The 25,602-nt window shown below is 42.9% G+C and overlaps 1 protein-coding gene across 3 annotated transcripts in view; it reads right to left on the bottom strand.

The window, feature by feature from the left end:
- Positions 1 to 658: 658 nt before the first annotated feature.
- The window catches only part of LOC145358724 (GRAM domain-containing protein 2B), a 37,547-nt gene continuing 12,603 nt past the window's right edge, over positions 659 to 25,602 (bottom strand). For 2 of the 3 annotated variants that reach the window (XM_080212972.1, XM_080212974.1), the window contains exons 3-13: positions 24,353 to 24,431; positions 23,302 to 23,365; positions 22,952 to 23,052; positions 21,563 to 21,661; positions 19,708 to 19,779; positions 17,749 to 17,823; positions 16,979 to 17,069; positions 11,886 to 11,978; positions 9,356 to 9,458; positions 8,450 to 8,557; positions 659 to 5,877 (exon numbers count right to left, since the gene is read on the bottom strand). In XM_080212972.1, the coding sequence (XP_080069098.1) occupies positions 5,862 to 5,877; positions 8,450 to 8,557; positions 9,356 to 9,458; positions 11,886 to 11,978; positions 16,979 to 17,069; positions 17,749 to 17,823; positions 19,708 to 19,779; positions 21,563 to 21,661; positions 22,952 to 23,052; positions 23,302 to 23,365; positions 24,353 to 24,431 (901 nt within the window). In that variant the 3' untranslated portion in view covers positions 659 to 5,861. The remainder of the gene's footprint in view (positions 5,878 to 8,449; positions 8,558 to 9,355; positions 9,459 to 11,885; positions 11,979 to 16,978; positions 17,070 to 17,748; positions 17,824 to 19,707; positions 19,780 to 21,562; positions 21,662 to 22,951; positions 23,053 to 23,301; positions 23,366 to 24,352; positions 24,432 to 25,602) is intronic. The other variant, XM_080212973.1, reaches the window with a different exon arrangement.

Raw genomic sequence — 25,602 nt, 5'->3', positions numbered from 1 at the left:
TACCTGGTGCTGTGAGATAGCAGTGCGAACCACTGTGCCATCGTGCCATCTCAATTACTCAATGTGGTGACAAGTTCTAAATTCTAACTATTGGGTAAAGAAGCTTATTTTGAATTACCTACTGGATTCCTTTGTGATTATCTCATGGCCCCTAGTTTGGATTCCCCCATTAGTGTTTTCCCCCACATATAATGCTGCCTCAGTTATCTGTTCCCCAACTTCTTTTAATATGCCAAGTTGTCTATCAATCTGTCACTTTATTGATTGCCTCTTCAAAAGCCATGTACTGATATCAATTTTTAGTCTGCCTAGGCCGTCCCTTGGGTTCGAACCAATCCACCCTGAAAATCATTTCCCCAAGCCCCCCTCCTTATCCTCCCCATCACTCCACTCCCCATCTCCATGATGCAGTCTCCCCACACACAACCCTGCAACCCTGCTCTCTGCCTTCCCAACATTTCTAGGCTGCCGGCTGACGACGCAGTCCCCCTCAAATCTCGAGACTAAAATGTCCACAATTGTTACACAGGCTACCATTCCAGCATGATCCGAAATTCTGTATAACTTTGCACATGGATGTTGTTGTAGAGAAACACATTTTAAAGACACAGGGAAGGAAAATATCAGGTAACAATTTATTGTTTTACTCATATTTTAGTTTACAAAAGTAATTTCACAGAAATGGAATGTAAATAAGAGCAGGTTTGATACAATCATTGCCACACATTCCCTATAAATCTAAATAAGAGTATCATCTTAAACCCAAAAATCATCTTATTTTTCAATTGCACCAAAATACAGATTGTTTACTGAGAAATCAGCATTAAAAACAAACAGGGGCAAGTTTCACTTTGATTTTCAAATGTTCACAGTACACACAGGAGAGATATTGGAATACTCAGAATACAAGAGTTTGTGAAACATTTCATGTTTGAAACTGGGTTAAATCAAAGCAGCATTTGATGATAGTGCTCAATGTCTGTGCTTTTCTGAGTTATTCAGGACAATGAGAATCACAAATAGCTGGTGGAAATGGTTCAGAGGGAGAAGATTGTCCAAAAGTCTCTCCCAAACAATAAAGCAATGTTCCAAAGAACAAAGAAAAGTACAGTACAACACCCAGTCCTCCAAGCTTGTGCCGATCATGATGCCCTAACTAAACAAAACAAAACTCCATTTTCAGTCCATGTCCCTCTATTCCCTTCGTATGCATATTCCCATCCAGATGCCCCTTAAATGTTGCTAATGTGTCTGCTTCCACCACCTCCTTCAGCAGTACATTCCAGGCACCCAGCACTCTCTGCGTGTAAAACTCCCCCCGCACATTTCCCTTAAATTTCCCCCCTCTCACCTTGAACCTGTGCCCCCTTGTAATTGACACTTCCACCCTTGGAAAGAGCTTCTGACTATCCATTCTGTCTATGCTGCTCATAATTTTGTAGCCTTCTATCAGATCTCCCCTCAGCCTAAGTCTTTCCAGTGTAGTTTATTCAACCTCTCCTCATAGTCAGTGCACTCGAAACCAGCAACATACTGGTGAACCTTCTTTGCACTCTCTCCAAAGCTCCCACATCTTTCTGGTAGTGTGGTGACCGGAACTGCTCGCAATAGCCTAAATGCAACCTAACCTAGATCAGAAATATATCTTATGCTCCACCCAAAAACAATAGTCCTGATTAAGGGCCAGAAGCTTATAATGGGAATGGTGCCAGTTTCTCCTGAATATGAAACCCACTTTCTCCTGGGTTCTTCACACTTTTCCCTCTGGCATGTAAACAAACAGCATCAATAACCAGCCTGCAGGGATTTGCTAGCTGCATAAATGCAAGGAACGAGGCCACAGTGAGGCCCTTTTGCAAACTGAGTAGGGGGGGGAGGTGGTGTAGCATCCACTCTGCTTTTAGGAAGCGTGCGGTGAACGTACATAAATAGTCACACATTTTCCACATGTCAGCTCATTGTAACCCTTTCTTCCTGTTGCTGAAAATAACGCTGAGGCACTTCTAAAAGCCGTCCGTCGACATATTTCTCCTGCCTCTTCTGGGTCTGTGGGTGGAGGATTAAATGACACTTGGGAGTAAGGGTGTGTGTCGATCACATTGTTGAGAGGTTTAAATGACTTGGATTGGAATGCAAACAATCTACAGTATCCTTTGACACGGTGCTACGCCCCCACACACCACGCAAGTTGTTTTGTTTTGTTAGAGTGAGAACTTTGAATGCAGAGAATCTTTAATCAAAGATAGGTAGACATAGATAGATAACTGGTTCACTGAAAAATCATTGTGATGACAAATGTTGAATTGTGATGGCGATACAAATAAAATCCTTCAGTAATCATAATTCACAAATTACAGACATTCATAAAAAGTACAAAATGATGAAATGATTGCACAATTGCAAACATTTCAGTATACAAAACAACTGCCATACATGGCAAAGATCAGGTATCTTTAGTGAAAGGTCGACTGCATTCTTCATATTGTATTAAGTCCATAAATCAAAAACAGATTGACATCTTAAAATTTTCAATCATTTACTTTATTTGATAAATAAAAATAAATAATAAAATATTGAATTACACAGTAAACTGGGCTGCGTTTTGCTAAAGTACTTAAATAGAAAATGAGTCACTATTTAAATGTAAATTGATCTTTATCTTTCAGGCAACGATGAACCTGCAGCGAATTTCCATTTATTCGCATCTTTTCAATCTTTGTTGTGAATGACATGGCAATTTTCTGCCTGGGTTGGGCGACAGACTTTCACTTCCCCCGTGGCGTTCTCCAGATATTTTCTGCTCCCATCACAGAACCCACCCACCCCCCACAATGTGAATGGGAGCAGAAAATCCCGGCTGATGGAGCTCCTTTAGGGTCATACTGAAGGTTGGGAAGGGTAGGAAGAACAAAAGGATATGTCTGTGATCGAGCAAGATTAAGTTGCAAAGATGCGATGGAAAAAGACAAAAGAGTGATAATAGTAACATAAAGCATTTGCCCAGAGTGAGCGCCAATGGCAGAATGAGTGGCACAGTGGCATTGTTGTCTCACAGTGCCATGGATCCATGTTCGATTCTCAGCTTGGGTCACTGTCATTGCACATTCTCCCTGTGTCTGCGTGGGTTTCCCCCAGGTGCCCTGATTTCCTCCCACAGTCCAAAAAACATGCCATTTAGATGCATTAGATGTGCTAAATTCTCCCTCAGTGTCCCCAGACAGCCGCCGCCGGAGTGTGGTGACTAGGGGATTTTCACAATAACTCCATTGCAATGTGAATGTAAGCCGACTTGTGATTCATAAAAAAGTTTTATGCGTGTTCCCAATAAAGTTAATGTCATTTTGCAACAAACTGGCTCTTGCATCATTTATCATAGAAAGACACGAACTGTGTAATGGTGGCATGGTAATTAGCACTGCTGCCTCTCAGTGCCAGGGGCCCAGGTTCAATTCCAGCCTTGGGTGACTGTCTGTGCGGAGTTTGCAAATTCCCCCTGTGTCTGCGTGGGTTTCCTCCCACAGTCCAAAGATATGCGGGTTAGGGGATTATCGCAGTAACTTCATTGTAGTGTCACTGCAAGCTTGTTTGTGACACTAATGAACAAACTTAAAAAAGAATGACGAACAGCTGTGTCCAAAAATGAAAAACAAGATTCAGATCCGCAAATGGCAAAAGGCTGGAATCAAAATTGAGCCCAGAAGATGAGGTGCTGTTCCTGAGTTTGCAATGAGCTTCGCTGGGACACTGCAGCAGGCAAGGGGACAAAAACCAGAATAAAATGTGGTGAATTAAAATGCCAAGCAGCAAGGTGGAGGAGGTCAGGATTATGGAACAAATGGAGTGTCCTGCAAAGCGGTCACCATTTTAAAGATTCCTGGTTGTGAATCACCAGCAGCTCTGACCAGGAAAAGCCAGAATAAAGCAAATGTCCCTCCAGAGCTGGTTAATGACATTGTGGATATTGGTCAGGGGAAAATCTGCATCTGCAGTTTTGGAAATCTCATGATAGGAATGTAGTATTACTACATACTTCAGAATGTTGATGTCCAAATGAAAAGCATGCAATGTAAATAACAAATTAAATTTAGCAGAGATTAAGGTGTATTGTGCCATAAAGAAAAACAAATGTTAGAGGCTCTAATCCAAAGAAACAAATCATTCAAATGCTTTAGCTCAAGTTCTCTTTTGTAATTATGGGCTGGATTTTCCGGGAAGTCATGTTCCCTGCTTGCATAGCTGGTTAGGAGTTTGGCCCTGAAAAAGCAAACTGCCCTGCAGTCGTTTTACTCTTGGCAAGGGAGTTTAATTGCCTTAATTGTCCCAGGAATTCCACAGCCATCAGGGGAGGTGGCCCAACCTCATAACGCTGCCAGTCAAATCAATTGGCCAACAGGGCTGGAGCTCCAGCTGCGCCAAGTACGAGCGCTGGCCACTGCTGGTACTACAGCCAGAACCCAAAAGACAAGGGACTGAAGCCAAGCACCGGATACCAGCCCAGGGCAACCCTAGTAAAGAAGGGGTGGCGGCACAGGGATTGTGACCTTAGAGAAATTGTAGGGTGGGTGGGAGAGGGGGTGTGTGATGGGCACACTGAAACAGTGTCCTGCCTCTGTTTCGCTTGACACTAGCTCACCCAGTAAAAGCTGCCAGATTATCTGCTTAGCCCAAACCTCTCCACCACTGAAGGTAAAGCGTTGGTGTGAGTGATATGAAGGACCACAATGGATGCACTGGGCAGCCTTTTGCCCAGTGCACTTCCACCAGCCCCCCCACACCCCTCTCCCACACCAGTCTTCACCAATGTCTATGGAGGGGTATAAAATCCAGCCCTAAATTTCTAATTGATCATGGAATCCTGGCAGTGCAGAAAGAGACCATTTGGCCCATCAAGCCTGCACCGCCAACAATTCCACCCACACCCCATCCCCATAACCCTACACATTTACCCTGCTAATATCCCTAATATTAAAGGAGAAATTGAGCATGGCCAATCAATCTAACCTGCACATCTTTGGACTGTGGGAGGAACCTGGAACTGACTCAGAGACACGGTACTCCACATTAACTCATGGGAGTGTTGGAGAAAGCAAGCTTCTTGTTTCCACCTTTGTCTTTTGCTTCCAGTCATGACAGCTGTACACTTGTTTTTAAATACAAGGTGGTGGGTTAGAATACCACATCAAATCAAGAACCAAACTGAGCCAGCTCATTATCCCACACAGGTCCCAGCTACCAGCAAAAACAGTCACTTCTATAAAAATGTAATCTTAAATATGAAAAGTCACTTTGATTGCATCTTCTGCCTTGTAGTGCACTGGATCAATAATGCAAGGCATGGTCTGTTCTCTCGGTATTACATACCCAAGTCTAAACATTTTTCACAGTATCAAACTCTCAAGGTTATGATTCGGAACTTCCTCTGGAAAGGTTTAAGGTTTCCTTCGGTGCTTGCTAGTTCTCAGTAGATCGTTTTACACTTAGCAGCAACAAAACATGCTGCATTCCAGTGCAAAGCCTGTCAAACAGGCTGACACATCAAACCTGATGTATCTTGCTTGGATTGATGAGTAGGATTTGCCACAATAGAAAATTTCCTCCCCTACTTTTTTTCAAAAACAAACAAAACCAGGAGGTCACCTCCAACACATCCAGTTTGCTACGGAATACAAACGTGTGCAAGCTTAGAATAGGATTCCTTCGACAATCACCATTAAAAAAAAGACAGATTGTTCCATGATGCCCAATAGTCACAAAACACTTGTTGTGAATTGGGGGAGGGGATATCATCGTCGCAGCGTCATCAAAGCCCACCGGAGTCCTTTAACACATGGAAGGTGCCGTTCACAGTTACCATCCCAGTTTCATGTTTTTCTGTATCTACATGAAACACAAAAAGATACATGATTGTGACCAGTAAATATGGCATCTGATACAGAACACCCTAAACCCTTTGCTAAGCACAATAACTGTATATGGGATCCATTGCCTCAAAAGATTAATACACCAATGCTAACTGAAGAAACAAACCACCTGAAACTCCCAAAAAAGTTGGCTTTTTGTGAGTGACATATTCCTGATTCACGACTGTCTCCATACAGTATAGAGGCTCTCTTGTGTGGGAGTGCAGGAGGAAAGGTAAACAAGTGTCTGGTTAGGCCACATTTGCAGTATTGAGTGCAGTTTTGGTCACCACACTACCTGAAGGGCATGGAAGTTTTGGAGAGAGAGTGCAAAGAAGGTTTACCAGGATGTTGCCTGCTCCTGAGGGCAAATAAACTAGCATTATTTTCATTGGAAAGATGGAGACTGTAGGGAGACCTGATAAAGGTCTACAAATTATGAGAGGTAATAGACAGATAGGGTGGATAGTCAGAGGCTTTATCCAAGGGTGGAAGTGTCAATTACAAGGGAGCACAGGTTCAAGGTGAGAGGGGGAAAGTTTAAGGGAGTGGGATTGTGATCGGTGCAGACTCGATGGGCTGAATGGCCTCCTTCTGCACTGTAGAGATTCTGTGGGCGGGAGAGGTTTTTCCACACAGGGAGCGGAATGCACTGTCAGAGGAGATGGTGGAAGCAGGCACATTAGCAACATTTAAGGAGGCACCTGGATGGGTACATGAATAGGGAGGGAATACAGGGATACCAAGTAAGGGCAGAAGGTTCTTTTTAATTTAGTTAGGGCATTATGATTGGCATGGGCTTGGAGGGCCAAAGGGCCTGTTTCTGTGCTGTTTTTTGATATCTTTACTACTGATGTTTGTTTTCAGTTAGTGCAGCAAATCATTCTTCTCCCCCCTCACTTCATTCTACTTTCAACTGCACAGATTAGACAGCCAAGATCACTTCATAATGGAATAAAAGTCATTCCTGCAAACTGATATCAATTATGTTTTCTAAACTGTGATTGATTTCAGCCTGATGGAGGTACTTAAAGGAAATGCCCAGTGGTTTGGAAACGAAAGAAAATGATTTGCACAGTGGGTGTGAATTTAAATAAAAGCTCAAAATGCCACCTCCTGCTTTTGCATTGCGTCAAGACCAGCGGCACACAGATCAGTCATCAACCTCCTGAATTTACTTTGCGTAGTTGTCATGCAACAGGGCCTATTTTTAAACTCTGTACGTAAATAGTAAAAATTCATCACATGTTGGTGACAAAGTCTGAAGTACGCAGGCACTAAATTAATTCATGGGACATGGACATTTCTGGCAAGCACAGTAAGAAGTCTCACAACACTAGCTTAAAGTCCAACCAGTTTATTTGATAGTAATCGCACAAGCTTTTGGAAATGGTGCCCCTGCGTCACGTGTGTGGAATCTTCTGGGATTACTAATCTTGTGGGATTACTATCAAATAAACTGGTTGGATGTAGATTAAATAAAATTCCTAACAGAACTCCCGTCTGGCAAGCTGCCACAGGGTAATGACGAATGAAAGAAGGTCCCAATAACAAATTCTCCACAGGGCTAAAATTAAATAACGACATTTCCTCATTGGTATATACCAATCTGGAATGTGCCAACAGCTACACTAATGAGCCATTTAAGATAATCAGTCGAGCTTGTAACGTGGATCATTTACGCTTGTGAGAAGTGACGAATTCCTACACAGTGGCCCATTCCCTGTAAACAAAAGGACATGTTCAAGCCTTATGCCTCTTTTGAATCACCAAGGAATTTGATGAGCCTATAGTTGCTTTCTCCATGTCAACATCTCTGCCAATTAATCAGCACCCTTTTCTCCTGAAGCCTAATCTGCTGTGATCATTCTTGTCCTGATGAACACAAAATAAAGCTTCACCAACATGTCTCATTTCAGCAAGATGTACATTTCTATGCATACAATAAGGGAAGGTGATGGCCTAGTGGTATTACTGCTAGACTATTAATCCAGAAACTCAGCTAATGTTCTGAGGACCCGGGTTCAAATCCCACGGTGGTATTTGGTGGAATTTGAATTTGACTTTAAAAAAAAATCTGGAATCAAGAATCCACTGATGACCGTGAAACCATTGTCGGAAAGACCCATCTGGTTCACTGATTTCCTTTAGGGAAGGAAATCTGCCACCCTTACCCAGTCTGGCATACATGCGACTCCAGAACCACAGCAATGAGGTTGACTCAACTGCCCTCTCCACGGGCAACTAGAGATGTGCAATAAATGCTGGCCAGCCAGTGATGCCCATGTCATATGAATGAATAAATAAAAAATAAATAAAATTAAAGAGCTTGATATCTGTTGTTAAGCAAAATGGGACTGGCCCACTCACTGCATTATTACAAAGAGATTGCAAATGATTAGATGTGAAGGGGATTGTTGTTGCTTTTACTGAATCTGCAGGTTCTCTGCTGTGTGGCATTGAGTCTGGACTGTTTCGGATGCACAAATACTGCGTGCTGCAGGCAAGACGGCACAGAGCGTTTCCTTCAGTTTTATCTGACCACTTACTGGTTGTGCGTGTGGAGTTCTGGCCAGGCCCCCATGGACATCAACTGCTCCTCTAGAGCCACAATTCTCAAGCCAATGTAACCAGAAGAAATCAACAACAGCAGAACTCTACAATTGAAAAACAAATAGATGAAGAGGACAGACGTTAAAACTGGACAGATGCCTTCCTGACAGCTTACAGATGTACTGAACAGCTTGTAGCTATACTGAAATAATTTGTAGTGAACCCATCACAAATCATTAATCCTACTTTGTGTCATCCCACAACAAAAACGCTGAACATGTTTGTGCAGTATGTTCTATAATATTGGTAAAATTTACCTTATTTTTATGAATACAGCTTAGTCTTACCAGTTATAAAACCAAGTCTCTGACAGAGCATCCTACCCAGGCCCTCTCCCCCACCCTGTCCCCATAACCCCATAGATTTGGTGGATTAGCCATAACCCCATGGTTAATCCACCAAACCCGCACATCTTTGGAGTGTGGGAGGAAACCCACGCAGACACGGAGAGAACATGCACACAGTCACCCAGGCTGGAATTGATTCCGGGTCGCTGGTGGTGTGAGGCAGCAGAGCTAACCACTGTGCCACTCCGCCGGCTCATCTTTGTAACGTTACCCTACAAGTATTCTTTCCTCAAAGACAGCAAAGTTGTAGGTTCACCGAGGCTATTAAAGACGGTTCTCAAATAAAAGCAAAGCGTTGCAGATGCTGGAAAAATGCTGGATAAACTCAGCAGCACCTGTGGAGAGAGAATAGAGCCAATGTTGCCAGTCTAAATGACCATTCTGCAGAAAAAAATGTAAACGGTCTCTCCACAGATGCTGCCAGACCTGCTGAATTTATCCAGCATTTTCTGTTTCTATTAAATGGTTGCGTTTTCCGAGACGTGCAACACTCACAGCAGGACATAGATGATGATGAGCGTGTTAAAGGTGGCTGATTCGTGAAATACAACAAATGATTTCACCCTTTTTGTTACTTTCTGGAGCCAAGAGTCACCTGCTGTTTGAAAAAAAAACAAATATAAAAACGTGGAGGTAACAGGCAACAAGAGCACATAAAAATAATCAACTTCCCAAAGTCACTATTCCTAGAGGGGAAAATCTCCCTTCAAGCAGCCTTGTTTGTGGTTTGAAAATAGCAACACCCCCCTGAAAATTTACAGCCAGTTTAATTCTCCTGATGCGGAAAAGCAAGAAACAGTTTAAAAGTCATTCAAAATCTAGACTGCAATTCTTCCACATTTATCAATAGCTCATTGACAAAATATTGTATCTACATCTGTTCTTCCTTCTAGAGGACGAGATTTAACGCTGTAACGGTTGCCTTCATACATCAAAGAGTCACAGCCTTGCTTTGGAGTCCTGTAAGAATTCACACCTTACTTAGAGATTTACTAGGATGCTACCGGGACTTGATGGTTTGAGTTACAAGGAGAGGCTGGATAAACTAGGACCTTTATCTCCCCCCCCCCCCCCCCCCAACCCCCCGGAGTGTAAGAGGCTTAGGGGTGATCATATAATAATAAAATAATGAGGGACATGGATGAGCTAGATAGTCGACATCCTTTCCCAAAGGTAGGGAGTCTAAAACCATACGTTTAAGGTGAGAGGGGAGAGATACAAAAAGGGACCAGAGGGGCATACTTTTCACAGAGGGTGGAGTGTGTCTGGAACAAGCTGCCAGAAGCAGTAGTAGTAGTAGAGGTGGGTACAAGTGGGACTAACTTAAAGATCAAAGAACAGCACAGCACAGGAAACAGACCCTTTGGCCCTACAAGCCTGCACCGCCCATTTTAACACTCAGTGAGTGCCTTATTCAAGTCTTCCATCGATCGTCAACGCTTTGTCTACCTCCAGTGGAACTCCACAATAAAGCAGGTGCAAATTTAGGGAATTATATGTGCGCCAGATTAAGGGAGATCCAAATCAGGGACAACGTTAATGGTTAAAAAAAGTCAACATGGACAAGTTGGGCCGAAGGGCTCGTTTCCATGCTACAAACCTCTATGACTCTAACTAGTTTGCTTACCCCTCATGTGAACACGAGATTTCAAAAAGATACCCAAACAGGGCATGAACGTGGGAGTTTATTCTGTTGAGTTTTATGCTTTTTAATGATGGGAGACGATTTGGCATTAGGGGAGTCCTGAGACTCTTGCAAGGGTTATTATTCAAACTCAGAAAATCATCGATGTTTTTCCACGTTTCCTTTTGATGCAAATTGAAGATGCAATCCAACCTCTTGTTAGCCGGTATTTGACCATTTCCTTCCCTAGGGGGAGCAATGTGCTTCACAACCACTCACAGGAGGAGGAGTGAAAGTGCGCTTAGCTGAACTTGCTTTCCTGGTTTTTCCTCCTCCATCTTTGTGTAAAAATAACCTTTTCTCCCTGTTCTAGTTGTCTGCCATGTGGGGAAGTCGAGACTTGATGTTATGTCCTTTAATCAGTTATCCGTCATTGCAGGTCAATGTATGGTGCCCCCTAGCTTAGAGGAGGCAATGGCACAGTAGTATTGTCACTGGACTCGCAATCCAGAGACCCAGGGTGATACTCTGGGGACCTGGGTTCAAATCCCACCACGGTGGATAGTGAAATTTGAATTCAATAACAATCTGGAATTAGAAATCTAATGATGACCATGAAAATTGTCAGTTGTAAAAGCCCTAGTGATATTATCATTAGACTATTAATCCAAAACAACTCAGCTAATGTTCTGGGCACCCTGGTTTGAACCCTGCCACGACAGATGGTGGGATTTGAATTCAATGAAAAATATCTGGAATTAGGAATCTACTGAGGAGCATGAAACCATTGTCAGAAAAACCCATCTGGTTCACGAGTGTCCTTTAGGGAAGGAAATCTGCCGTCCTTAACTGGTGTGGCCTACATGTGACTCTAGATCCACAGCAATGTGGTTAACTCTGAAATTTGGTTTAAAGGGCAATTAGAAATGGGGATTAAATGCTAACCTTAGCAGCAATGAATAAAAAAAATTTAAATGACAAAGTATGGACCATGAGAGTTATTTTTATTTCTTTAAAATGAGTCATTAGTCCAAATTTTCGATACTATATCTGATTCCTTTTTTGGAGTTGAGGGGGGCGGTAGTTGTTTGGATCAGTGTCCCACTAAAGGTGGAGATTAATTGACTTTGCAATTCAAGCATCCTTGTGTTAAGTTGGACAGAAGGTTCGCCTCAGTTATTTCCCTCTATTATCTGTGAAAGATTAGCTAATTAACTCAGTTACTGTATTTCATTATTTTCTTCTTCTCAGTGATGTGTGCACTGTTGGAAAGCTAGTAGTGAAGAGTGGGTAGGTGACCTGTTGCTGCCAAGCATTTGACACAAGAGAATTCACTTTGATTTGAATGTATGAGTGTCATTTTGCTACCAGTCTGCCAGGTGTGTGGTATGTGATCCTTACCAACGTAACATGAAGTTTCCTCTTCAGATTGCCCTTCCTGTTCTTTGTTCTCTTTACAAAGAGAAATCCCATTTTGAGTTGCGTCAGCAGCGTCTGCGGAGGGACATAACGGAAAGACTGCTAGTCAGGCAGTGCTGACACAAGAAAGGAATTTTATGATTAAACTAGATAAGCCAGATAACTGAAAGATAAAGAAACACTCAGCAACTCAGGCAACATTGGTTAAAAAAAATGGAACTTTCAAGCACGGCCCTTCATCAGAATTCAAGTGTGCTACAGATAAGAATCTCAAAATTGAGTACAGCAAGGTGGAAAAAAGTTCGTATTCACAAGAGAAGGAGCTGTACAGTGACTAGGCAGAGAACAAGTGTCGACTGGTTGGAGTGTGCCATCCTGGTGTCCATCGTGATCACCAGAGAATGCCCAAGCTTTTTCACAGAGACAATGCTTTACCTAGTTGAAGTAAAAATAATAGCTGGAATTCTCCATTCATTCATGTTGGCGGGATTCTCCTATCCTGCTGGCAGCGTGCACCCCAACTTGACCATAGCAGGACTGGAAAATCCTGCTGCTAGCAAACAACGAGCCAACTCCCACTGACAGGAAACATAGTCTGGAGAATCTCACCCATTGTGTGAGAAAGTACAAGTGTGACACACACAATTCCAGGGCCTACCATAAGAGGCTTTATCCTTGAGTGTTTTACATCGGAAGAATCATCCAAGCAATAAATTATAAATTAAAGGACTTGATATGAAACGGAACTGACATGTTCGACAAACACCCTTTGGGGAGCATAAAGGGCACATTCGTTCTTATCCTCAGTTTGTTATCTTTTCCCTTCAAGTCTCTGGTATTAAATGAAATTTAGAAAGAAAAGCAGATATAAAATGCATAATATAAATAATATATAAATATAAAATATAAAGATATAAATAATTTTATCTTCATGGTAGAAGACAGGATAATCTGGTAGATTGTCCACCATTTTCAATCCAGAGTATAGGTGAAGACAAGAATTTATCCCTCAGCATCTGCAATATTTTCTAATGATTTGGGAATGACAACAACTCCAATAGTATGCTGTCCACATAGTGACATGGTGAACAGCTTTGGAATGTTAGGTCCACAGGATCTCACATGATAAATTCCCAAAACATATCAGGCACGGACCTCATTAGGGTCAAAACAGTAGAGGGCAGGTTGTCCCTGGTTGGATGCAAGCTCTCTCTAATGGTTAAGAGCTGGTGCTAACTCTGCACCTGTGGTAATGTGTTCTTCCCAGGTCAGTTCATTTGCATCACTATTTCCAGATCCAGGTGCAGAGCAGATCAAGTGTAAAGAGCACATTGGCATGTGGGAGAGGAAATTTGTAATAAATGACACTAAAAAGGGATGGAGACATGGAGACAGAGGAAAGCAGCAATATGGGAGATAGTGCAAATATTCTGAGAGCATTTTTTTTAAATTCTGACAGCGGCATTAAGGGCACAGCTAACTGTTGCTGTCCATCCAATTTCACTTGGTGGGGATGTCAGGTCATGGAATATATGTTAAGAGCAGGAATTCTCACATGCATAGCTGTGAGATTTGCAGTAACTACTGCTACAGACACTGAAGACACTTCCCTGCCAGTAATACAGCCAGCCCACTATCATAACGCATGCAAATATGGTTGGAATCTGGGTGGGTGCAGCTAATCATGCTTTGCTGATTGATAAATCGCTCTTGCCAATGCTTTCACGGGGACATAACATGGAAAATTTAGCCGGTTAGTCAGAGCTCATGCACTATATCCCTGTTGCCACATCAAATCTGGATTTGGACCCTGGAATGCACTAAATCACCCGACAAAGAGAAGTGTAGCTATTCTCTTTTTGCTGGTATAGATGGCCTGGTATCAGAGGCTGGACAGAGAGCTCTCCCGACACATCCCGAGCTGATTGGCAGCCATTTGGTGGTCCTCCCCTTTAGGACTTCACACCTCAGGGAGCCTCATCAGGAAACTCACTGAGGGATGTAACGGGCTGCAGAAATTGGCACAAGAGTTCATGATAACCCTTTGCATCAACAGATTGTCTTTATATATAGTAACTTTACTTCAGTAAAACAGTCCAGAGTTTCACAGAAGCAATTATCAAACAAAATTAGACACTAGACCACTTGAAGATATCAGAATCATAGTTTCCCTACAGTAAGGGGAGGCCATTCAGCCTATCGAGACTGTACCAACCACAATCCCACTCAGGCCCTATTCCCACAACCCCACGCATTTACCCTGCTACCCCCCCCCCGACACCAGAGTCAATTAAGTATGGCCAATCAACCTAACCCACACATATTTGGATTGTGGAAGGAAACGAGCACCCGGAGGAAACCATATATACATATACACACACATATATATGAGAGAGAGAAAGAGAGAGAGAGCAAACTCCACACAGACAGTGACACGAGGCTGGAATTGAACCTGGGACCCTGGCACTGTGAGGCAGCAGTGCTAACCACTGTGCCAACCAAATGTGGGCTCATCCGGGATATTACAAATAGGCAAGGTCTGTTAAGATAACTTTCACTGCGATTCAGTCATCCAACACTCCGTTGATTTGGATGATTGCTATATCCAGTTAATGTTATCCAAATTGTTGATTCACATCTGCAGGAGGCCAATACAGTCAGAGGTTAGCACCATTTAAGGCTGGCCTGCACAACTCAAATAGGTGGAGCAGGGTACCAGTCATGCAGGATGCAAATCTGACCCGGGAGACATTGAAAAGTGGCCCAGCACCAGAGAAAAGTGGCTCAAAAGAATTTTCAGTCATTGCCCAAGTCATCCTCATTTAGAAGGTAGTGAGATCCGTAGCCATGGAGGTGGATGGTTGCAGTCAAACCAAAGTCATAGACGCAGTGTCACAAGCAGCTCAATGACCAAAAAGGTCAGGGGTGGGTCCATCTTCAAATAGCACATCCTACCACCTCTACCCCGAGCTTCAGGACATTGCTCAACTCACTACACACCCAATCACCTCTCAACAGTCACTAAACTGGATTCATAGATAACATTCACCCGTTTCACTTCACCCTCACACACCCATTAATAGAAGCTTCACACACATACCTTGCAGCTTGTATACATTGCCAACTATCCAACCATAACTGCCACACAACTGCACAATATTTACTAACATACCCTCTTTTCTCTTGAAAGACAGGGTAGCACACAATGGAAGGAGGAGCTAACCAGAAGGCAGTGGGCAAACTGATATGAAGGGATTAATGGGCTGCTTGTTGTAGAAGTTGGTTCTGCTCTGTATGACCTCTGCTTTCTCGCAATCGAGAGCAACATCTGCTGGTGCCACCATCACCAAGGGGGCAGCTGATTTGTGCAAAAGCCTTAAAGATCATAAAAGTCCTTCAACAATCTGCCAATTTGAAACAACTACAGAAAGTATCAAACACTTGGCAGAATGGTAGCAGTCAGTGTGGAAGGGTCAATGGTCATGTGAAGTGCTGATGGGGGCAGCTCCTTCCTGCTTCTGAACATGTGTTCAGCTCTGCAAGACATAGGCTGACAAGAGGCACTGCTCGCACCAAGTCAGCATTGCACACTGACTGATGGCAGGGTCCACCTGATTTACACACTTACAAAACCAAGTGTGACAAATGCCCTCATCACTATTGGCATCTGATCAGACCATGGGCAGCTTTTTAAGAGTTTGTAAAAGTGCTTGTAGCACCCAAAAAAAAAAGCAGGCGCTAACAAGCCCAATTTCTAATCTGTAGGGTTGAAGAAGCATCTTAAATGAGGAAACAGCAAAGTGCAGATAGGGAGGGAGTTTGGGCACAAGGCCCAAACAGCTGAACAATAAGCAGAGACCAAATTATACACTAGTTTATAGCAAACTCAGATCGAATAGTGTAATCTTTAGATTATGAAAGTCGTAAGTAAATTCCTGCACCCCTACAATAAAGTTTGAGCCAATAAACACACTAACAGCCCATGTAACAAATAGGTGCTCCAACCAGGAACACTAAATACATTTCATGAAACAATTGTCATGTCGCTGGTAAAATAAATGGAAAAAAAGAAATGACTGAAATCATATCTTTAATTTGGATTCACAGTAGGCAAGGCATGAAAATTAAACCATAACAACAAGATGAAAATGGAAAAACGCTTATTTTCAAACAAGGCCTTCAGTGAGGCCAGCACTCGCGTATTCAGGATAAATGACTAATCTAAACCTTGCGTCAGTTTCATAAACACTGTGTTCCCAGCCTTGGCCACACGATGAAAATAAGGCCCTTTTAATAACAAAATTCTAAAGAGCAAGATACCGTGAACTATAACTGCTACATTGCCCGTGTGGACCGGGAGAACATCTTGCAGTGCATTGCACTGAATGGGTGTTCTCCTTCTAGCAAGCAATTAAAGCTTGGAAGTTTGAGTACTCAGTGCCTAGTGTTGTTTATACCCAAGTTGACTATAGTGCCTAGTGTTGTTTGTACCCAGGTATTAGACAAAGGTCCCTGTAGGTACAATTAATTCATAAGAATCAAATGTCCAATGCAGGTAAAACACATGAACAAACCATGTTTAGAAGTAGTTCAAATCATCCTTCTTGTTCCCATACTGGTGTCCTCTACATTTCACGCAGCAGTGAAGTGTGAAGCTCAGGGTTCTTTGAACTAAAAGCTGGTTAGCTCAAACAATAGAAAAACAGGACTTCTGGTCAGATGGTCATGAATTCCAGCACTCCCTCCTACTAGTCTGGAATAGAAGCTTGGCTAAATGACGACAACTGCACACTTGGATAGCATTGATAGGAGGAGGAGCATGAAAAAGAAGTTAAGACATGAACATGTTTTGTTGTTCTAACATTGCATAAAAGTGTCTGCAGCCCAGCCCATACTGAAGGAAGATATATAATACACAGGTCAAATGCAATCACACGAAAACATTGCATCACAAGGAAGCTCTCTGAGTACAGCTATCAACTTCTGATCAAGCAATGCTTTGCCAAGACTTTATCCTTGTTAAAATAAAGAATTATCTGGTCCCTTTGTTATAAATCCATTTGAATGTTGCTAACCTGTACCTGGTATTGGTTCTAGGGAAGCGTCAAAGCAATCGGTAGCGTCCAGGTCTTGGCTATTTTGTTCAAAACTGGACAGAGTCAGCTCCTGGAGGTTGAAAGGAAACAGAGAGGTAGGTAACCATTCACTGACAAGGTATGCAATAGTCCAACAGTAGGATCCTTATAGTGCAGAAGGAGGCCACTCAGTCTGTTGAGTCTCCACCAATAGCAATCCCATGCAGGCCCTATTCCCATAACCCCACATATTTACCCTTCTAATCTCCCTGACACTAAGGGACAATTTAGCATGGCCAATCTGCACCTCTTTGGACACAGGGAGTGTATCTCTAATCATTATTATTCATTTTGGAATTCTTTATGGAATCTGGTTTTGTCTAAAACTTAATGGCGCAATACAGTGGCACAGTGATCAGCACTACTGCCTCAGTGCCATGGACCTGGGTACAGTTCCAGCCCTGGGTCACTGTCTGTGTGGAGTTTGCATGTTCTCCGTGGGTTTCCTCCCACACTCCAAAAAGATGTACAGGTTGGGTGGATTGCCTACAGTAAATGTGTGGGGGTTATGGGGATGGGGAACTGGGTAAGATGCTCTTTGAAGTTTGGACTCAATAAGCCCAATAGCCTCCTTCTGCACTGTAGGGATTCGACCGTCAAATATTACATAACAGCATAAAATAGCAAAATGAAGCAACTAACCAAGTTCCCAATAGCAGTTAAAGCTGGCATTATGGAAAACAATAAGTAGCTGCAGTTAATTTTCTTACCTGGGAGTTTTTGGAATCTGTACTAAAGCTGGTATCAACTATTGAAACCCGGGGACTGTTAGTTGGACTTCCATTCTGGAAAACACATTTGTTATCAGAGATTTATAAAACACCACAGCAATTCAATAATTTATCTCTCTTCATAATCTCTTGACAGAAAAGGCGCAGGTTAAACATATGCATGGAGTACACGGCCAGGTCAGAATCTTACATTCGCCAAAACAGGTCAGGTGCATGTCCCAAGACAAATGAATACTCGTGCATTATTTCAGTGGACAGGCAAGTGAAGGAGTCAGAAATCCCCCCAGCTCCGCTGACAATCCAGCACATACTTTAGCCATTAAGAGGCCAAACTGAAACAACTTTACAGGGCTGTCTATACTTACAGTTGGCAGATTGACCAGGTGGCTGTTATGTTTTAGCTTCGACCTCGATCCGGGAGTGGGATGAAATGTCAGAGCTGAAATAAAATTTCGTGTCCGGAGACTGAGGTTTGTGTTTGAATGTGCTACCAAGACCCTCAAAATCTACGGCACAGAGATAGGCCCTTCAGCCCAAACTGGTCCATGCCGACCAAAATGCCCATCTAAGCTAACCCCATTTGCCTGTGTTTAGACCATATCCCTCGAAACCTTTCCTATCCACGTATCTGTCCAAATACCTTTTAAATGCTGTCTGTGTACCTCCCGCGACCACTTTCTCTGGCAGCTCATTACACATACATACCACACTCTGCGTAAATAAGTTGCTCCTCAGGTTCCCATTAATTTTTTCCCCTCTAGTTCTCGATTCCTCAACCCTATCCATGCCTCACGATTTTATACACCTCTAAGACCACCCCTCAGTCTCGTACACTCCAAAGAAAAAAAGTCCTAGCCTGTCCAATCTTTCTCTATATTGGTCCCTTGCATCCTGGCAACATCTTTGTAAATCTTTTCTACACACTCTTCAGTTTAATAACATCTTCCCTACAGCAAGGTGACCAAAACTGAACACAATACTCCAGATGTGGCCTCATGAACTGTACAATTGCAACATAACTTCCCGACGTCTATACTCAATGCTCTGACTAATGAAGGCCAGCATGCCAAAAATCTTCTTCACTGCCCCATCTACCTGTGACTCCACCTTTAGAGAACCCTACACCTGATCTCCCAAGGTTCTTTTGTTCCACAATATTCCCCAAGGTCCTACCATTCACCGTGAAAGTCCTAACTTGATTTGACTTTCCAAAATGTAACACCTCACATTTATCTGTATTGAGCTCCATTTGCTATTTCTTGGCCCACTCCCCAGTTGATCAAGACCCTGCTGCAATGTGATAATCTTCCGCATTGTCTACAATACCACCTACATCCTTGCACAGTTTTTCCATTGCAATTTTTATATTATTTTAATTAGGTCAGCGGTTCCCCAAGACAGCTCTGCAGCAGCTATCCCCTCTGCATTAGAAACACCAACCTGCACCGTCTGATTTTACGGTGGCATAGTAGTTAGCACTGCTGCCTCACAGAACTAGGGGCCCTGGTTCAATTCCTAGCTTGGGTCACTATCTGTGCAGAGTCTGCACTTCCTCCCCGTGTCTGCATGGGTTTCCTTTCACAGTAGAGAAAGACGTGCTGGTTAGGCGCGTTGGCCATGCTAAATTCTCCCTCGGTGTATCCGAACAGGGGCCCGAGTGCGGCGACAAGGGGATTTTCACTGTAGCTTCATTGCAGTGTTAATGTCAGCCTATTTGCGACACTAATAAATACACTTAAAACTTTTATTTGGATTGGCCCATTGATTGGTCAGATGTGTGTGAAATCATGTGTCTGGAGCCAATGGCAGCAGCCAGAAGCTTGTTCTGCGCCTGTTGAATGCACGCACGCCCAACAGGCACAAAATTCAGGCCCAAGTTTCTGCAGCAAAACTGATTTTATTTACCACACAACAGATCAGCAATGCTTGAAAAGCTACCTCTAGATGGGCACAGATGCTCTTCAGAACTTTAAACGTCATTTCTCTTGACCGTAATGACCCGAACAGATGCTGCAAAAGGTCAAAACAGATTTTAGTTTCCAGGCAGAGAATAATTGTGCCAACTTTTACTGGCATTTAAATAGAACTATTTGAACAAAAGCAATCTGCAACTCAAAAGCAAATTCTCATCACATGCTCTAAGTAAACAAGATGTTGATTGAAACATGGCTTTGTCAATGTATAATCCCTCTGGTTCTAGGGTGCGGCTTGTCAATTGTGTCCCATTGATCATTTTGCAAATTTGAACTCAGCTTATATCAAAAGCTCGTATCAGTAAATGTGACCATGAAGCTGTGGGATATATCTAGCAGTTCAATTATTCCTTTTATTCATTCACCAGATGTGAGCATCGCTGACTGGGCCAGCATTTGTTGCCCATCCCTGAGGGCATTTAAAATTCAACCACATTGCTGTGTGGCTCTGGAGTCACATGTAGGCCAGACCAGGTAAAAGATGACAGATTTCCTTCCCTAAGAAAGGACGTTAGTGAACCAAGTGTTTTTTTTCCCCGACAATGGTTTCATGATCGTTATTAATCTTCTAATTCCAGACTTTTATTATTTCATTAGAGAAGGAACTTGCCCTGGTCAGGCCTGATGTGGCTACAGTCCCACATGGCTGTGGCTGACTTTTAAACCAGGAAAGCCACCTGGCTGTAGTAATCTGCTGAACTAAACTACCAACAGTACAGTAGAAGCATCTTCACTACATAGATTGAAACAGTTCAAGCTGATCTAGGGTGGTACAGCAGTTAGCAAAGCTGCCTCATAGCACCAGGGACCCAGGTTCAATTCCTGGCTTGAGTCACTGTATGGAGCTTGCACATTCTCTCCATGTCTGCATGGGTTTCCTCTCAGTCCGAAGATGTGCAGGTTAGTTGAACTGGCCATACTAAATTGTCCCTTAGTGTCTGAAGATGTGCAGGTTAGTTGGACTGGCCATACTAAATTGTCCCTTGGTGTCTGAAGATGTGCAGGTTAGTTGGACTGGCCATACTAAATTGTCCCTTAGTGTCTGACGATGTGCAGGTTAGTTGGACTGGCCATACTAAATTGTCCCTTAGTGTCTGAAGATGTGCAGGTTAGTTGGACTGGCCATACTAAATTGTCCCTTAGTGTCTGACGATGTGCAGGTTAGTTGGACTGGCCATACTAAATTGCTGATTGATGGTCATTGAATGCATGAGGTTATGGGGATAGGGCCTGGGTGAGATTGTGATCGGTGCACACTTGATGGGCTGAATGGCCTCCTTCTGCACTGTAAGGAGGCTATGATCTACCACCACCACCACCTTTCCAATGGCAACAAATCCCAATCTTGCCAATGAAACTCACATTTCAAAAATTAATAATAATTAAAAAGGGATTTGGAGTCACACTCATATCAGGTCAGTCCCCACATCCTGACTGCAGCATTGGTTTGAAAAGCAAGTTCATTCTCTGTTGCTACTGCTGTGTTAGAGATACATGTTCAAATATTAGAAATGCACAATGGATTTATTTATATCCTGAACAGAAAGACAGGTTAATATTTCTTTCATCAGAACTTGAAACATTTAGCCATCTTTCTCTTTTCAGATGATTCTTTAAATTAAAATTTCTAATATTTGCAGCTTTCTTTAAGGATTCTCTTAAAATCAACAGGCTTCAGAATTAGGAGAAATGATAAAAGGATCACTGTATAAAGAATAAAATCTAATATTTTCAGCGAGGATTTTAGAGAGCTAGGAAATGTCTTGCAAATGCTTCCTCGTTCAGGTATGAACTAATGGAATTGGAAAAACAAAACTTACCTTCTCTCCTTCCGTGGTCTTGATAGACAGGGCGTTGGGGACTAGAAGAGCTGTGTTCTGCTTCTTCAACGAAATCACTGCTGTGACAGGAACAACAAGCTGAATGTAGAGGGAGAGAAGGAAATAAATTAACACATTATTAATCGGTGGCACAGTGGTTAGCATTGCTGCCTCACAATGCCAAAGATTCAGATTCAATTCTGGCCTCAAGTCAGTGTGTGGAGTCTCCCTGTGTCTAGGTGGGTTTCTTTCAGGTAATCTGGTTTCCTCCCACAGTCTAAAGATGTGTGGATGAGGTTGATTGACCATGCTAAATTGACCCTTAGTGTCAGGGGAACTAGCAGGGTAAATGTGGGAATCAGATCTGGGTGGGATTGCTGTTGGTGCAGACTTGATGGGGCAAATGGCCTTGTTCTGCATTGTAGGAATTCTATGATCCGTGTTCTGCTACTTTATGCAATATTTCATCTATGCAACTCTTCTTGATTACATCTCACTTCCATGTGTTAGAATGCAACCAATGATAACATTGGATCTGTTACAGTGTGGCCAATGGTAACGTACTGTAAGGGTCAGCTGACCCAGTAAACTATGTAACCAAAGACAACAATGTGGTGGTCAGCTGACCCAGTATAAATAAGAAGCTGCTGGGGTTTGTGGGAGCTTGGAATGGCCCAGGGTGAGGACTGAAGTGTTGGAGTAATAAAGTTTCTTTATTAAACCTTTTTCTTTGATCTATAAGTTGGAGTAAGTCTTGTTTTATTTTGTTGCCTACAAGTGAAGAGTTCCTTCTGGTGGATCAACACCGTGTATTCTTTGTTCCAATGAAGAGGGAACAAAGGAATCAATAGGCGGCACGGTAGCACAGTGGTTAGCACTGCTGCTTCACAGCTCCAGGGACCTGGGTTCGATTCCCGGCTCGGGTCACTGTCTGTGTGGAGTTTGCACGTTCTCCTCGTGTCTGCGTGGGTTTCCTCCCACAGTCCAAAGATGTGTGAGTTAGGTTGATTGGCCATACTAAAATTGCCCCTTAGTGTCCTAAGATCATTAGGTTAGAGAGATTAGTGGGTAATACTATGTAGCGATATGGGAGTAGGGCCTGGGTGGGATTGTGGTCGGTGCAGACTTGATGGGCCTCTTTTTGCACTGGAGGGTTCTACGATTCTAATACCTAGGTCACTAATTTAATAGCTGATGGAGTAGAAACTTCCTCTCCTCCCAGAAGAAGTTGTTGAATGCCTTGTGTAGCATTTGATTTAAGGTGGGATTTACACAAATTGATATCAGATCCAACCATCGTCCATCACCAAAATGATTGCTTTCCATCATTGTGACCATAAATTTTATCCAGGGTGCTGAATATAAAAGGTTTTTTTAAAAAAGACGCACCTTTGTTTCTTTCAAAATGCTGCTGTAAAAACAGATGTAGTTTTCAGACACGTACATTTTGCCATGGTATGGGACTTCCTTATGCAAGGCACATTTGAAACCTGTTAGGAAATAGGTCTAGTTAGATGAAGGAGTTACACAAATTCAGAATGTAAAAGGTCATAGATGCCGCAACCAAAATAGTATTCAGACTGAGATCAAGTTAAATGCAACTTTGTGGCAGCTCCCCATGTCTCATTATTAGTGGTTTTTATAAAGCCAGGACATGGATATTACAGAACAGTGGCATGCAGATGTACAATAGCCTTGGAAAGCCCCAACCCTGATCCATCCCAGATACAGAAACTTACTGTCAATCACATTCTCATCAATGTCTTTGAACAGCTTGTGAAACGTGGCATTTGACTTGACTGTCTAAAAAGGAGAGAAAAAAAATCAATTTTTGTAACAAATACAAATTTTGTTATAGGTATTTTTATCTGATGTACCCCAGAGTTACATGTTTAGAAGCACACCAAGTAGCTGTTGTAAATTGTGGATAAAAAAAGTGTTTTAAGTAGCTGGTCTTGAGTTTGTTGCAGAAACTGCAATCTGTGTGGGTAGAGGAAGAAATCTGGGTCAGACCACAGCCTTTTCCCCACTTTTGCCAATCAGGATTTTCCATGGCACTTAGGGCAGAAATACAAACCCCATTCCACACAGGCAGGTTTATTAGGAGGCCAATCCTTTAATAAATGTGATGCATTTGCCTCCATTTGTGGTGTGCTCACACATCGGACTAGCACGACCCATGGTTGGCATCTAGCCCCAGACACGTCTCCCAGCACTGGATTTCCAGCGCCAGCTCCACGCTGCAAATGTCCCAATGTGTTTCCCGGCATGTTTTACCAGTGGCACTGCACAAAATTGAGTGGACGGACCTTCACCTGCACCCCTCAACAGCGCCAGGAACTTGGGTTCGATTCCAGCCTTGGGTGATTGTGTAGAATTTGCATGTTCTCCCACATTCCCAAGGTGTGTAGTCTAGGGGATTGGCAGGGTAAATGCATGAGGTATGGGGTAGTGCCTGGCTAGGATGCTCTTTCAGAGTCAGTGCAGACTTGATGGGCTGAATGACCTCCTTCTTAACTAAGGCTTTTATGATTCCGTTAACAGGATGCATATGAGTGTCACGCCAGTTTCCAGCAGACTTCCCGGGGGACAATCCCACTGTAAAACATTCTAACACCACCACTATCCCTGGGCCAGGGCAAATTCCAGCGTAAACAAGCAACCAATAATGCCTTCAATTCCTGCCATTATCTCTAACTTTGAGTCTCGTCACAGATGCAATGTGCCATTCACTTTAATTCCATTATTTTCACAGATGTAACAAAGTCGTTATGGAACATAGATCCTTACCGAAGCAGAGGTTGATTGCCTTCTTCCAAGGACTGGTTCATCTTCATTCTTTAAACCAGGTAAATCAATGGCCTGTGATCTGAAAAAGCAACAATCTAGTTAAATGATGGCCTTCATTTCCATTGAGTTACACTTGAGTGGATTAGAGACCAGGTGAGGACTTTACAACTCTAATTCTCTGACCTCAGCTCATTTTCAGACTGACCAGTGCTGAGAGCTTGGAAGTGATTCTCTAGCATCTGCTGGAGAAGCTTGCACAACAAAACTGCACAGGCTCCCAAGGAATTTGGTTTAAAACATGTATTTATTTTCAGAAAAAAAATTATTAGCTTTACAAAAGCTCATTAAACGTGTAAGATGGCGAGGTGGTGGCATAGTGGTATTATTAGCGTATTGATAATCCAGAGACCCAGGGTAACACCTTGGACTTGGGTTCGAATCCCACCATGGTTGGTGGTGAAATTTAAAATCTAAAAAACAAATCTGAAACTAAAAGTTTAATGGTGAAACCATTGCTGATTGTTGTGAAAACTCATCTCATTTACGAATGTCCTTCATAAATGAGATGAGTTTCCCTTTCCCTGAGAGGGAAAGAAATCTGCTGTCCTTACCCAGTCTGGCCTACATGTGACTCCAGCCCCATAGCAGGCTACCAAACCACTCAAAAACCAATGAAAAAAAGGATCGAAACCTAGGCACCGGATTTTGTTACGTGCATATCAAACAGCATAAGCAACAAGTAATAGAGCTAAGTAATTCCACAACCAAAAAGGATCAGAACAAAGTTCCGCAGTCCCACCATATCCAGTCATGAATCATGGTGAACAATTAAACAACTCACTGGAGGAGGGCCCACAAATACCCCATCCTCAAATAATGGGGGAGCCAATAGGCAAGGCTGAAGCATTCTCAACAATCTTCAACCAGAAGTACCAAGTGGATCATCCATCTCTGCCTCCTCCAGTGGTTCCCAACATCAGAAATGCTAGTCTTCAGCCATATCAAAGCACTCCACATGATCAAGAAACGGCTGGAGGTGTTGGATACTTCAAAGCCTTTGGGCCCTGGCAATATTACTGAAGACCTGTTCCTCAGAATTTGCCCCTGACCAAGCTATTCCAGTACAGCTGTAAACAGTCCAAAGATGTATGGGTTAGGTGGATTGGCCATGCTAAATTGCCCCTTAGGTGTCAGGTAGAGTAGTTAGAGTAACTGCAAGGGGCTATGGGGATAGGGCCTGGGTGGGATTG

This window comes from Carcharhinus amblyrhynchos, chromosome 26 (genome assembly GCF_965287045.1).
Source record: "Carcharhinus amblyrhynchos chromosome 26, sCarAmb.v2.hapA, whole genome shotgun sequence".
Classification (NCBI taxonomy): Eukaryota; Metazoa; Chordata; class Chondrichthyes; order Carcharhiniformes; family Carcharhinidae; genus Carcharhinus; species Carcharhinus amblyrhynchos.
The sequence above is the reverse complement of the archived record's forward strand: the minus strand, read 5'-3'. Positions and strand labels throughout refer to the sequence as shown.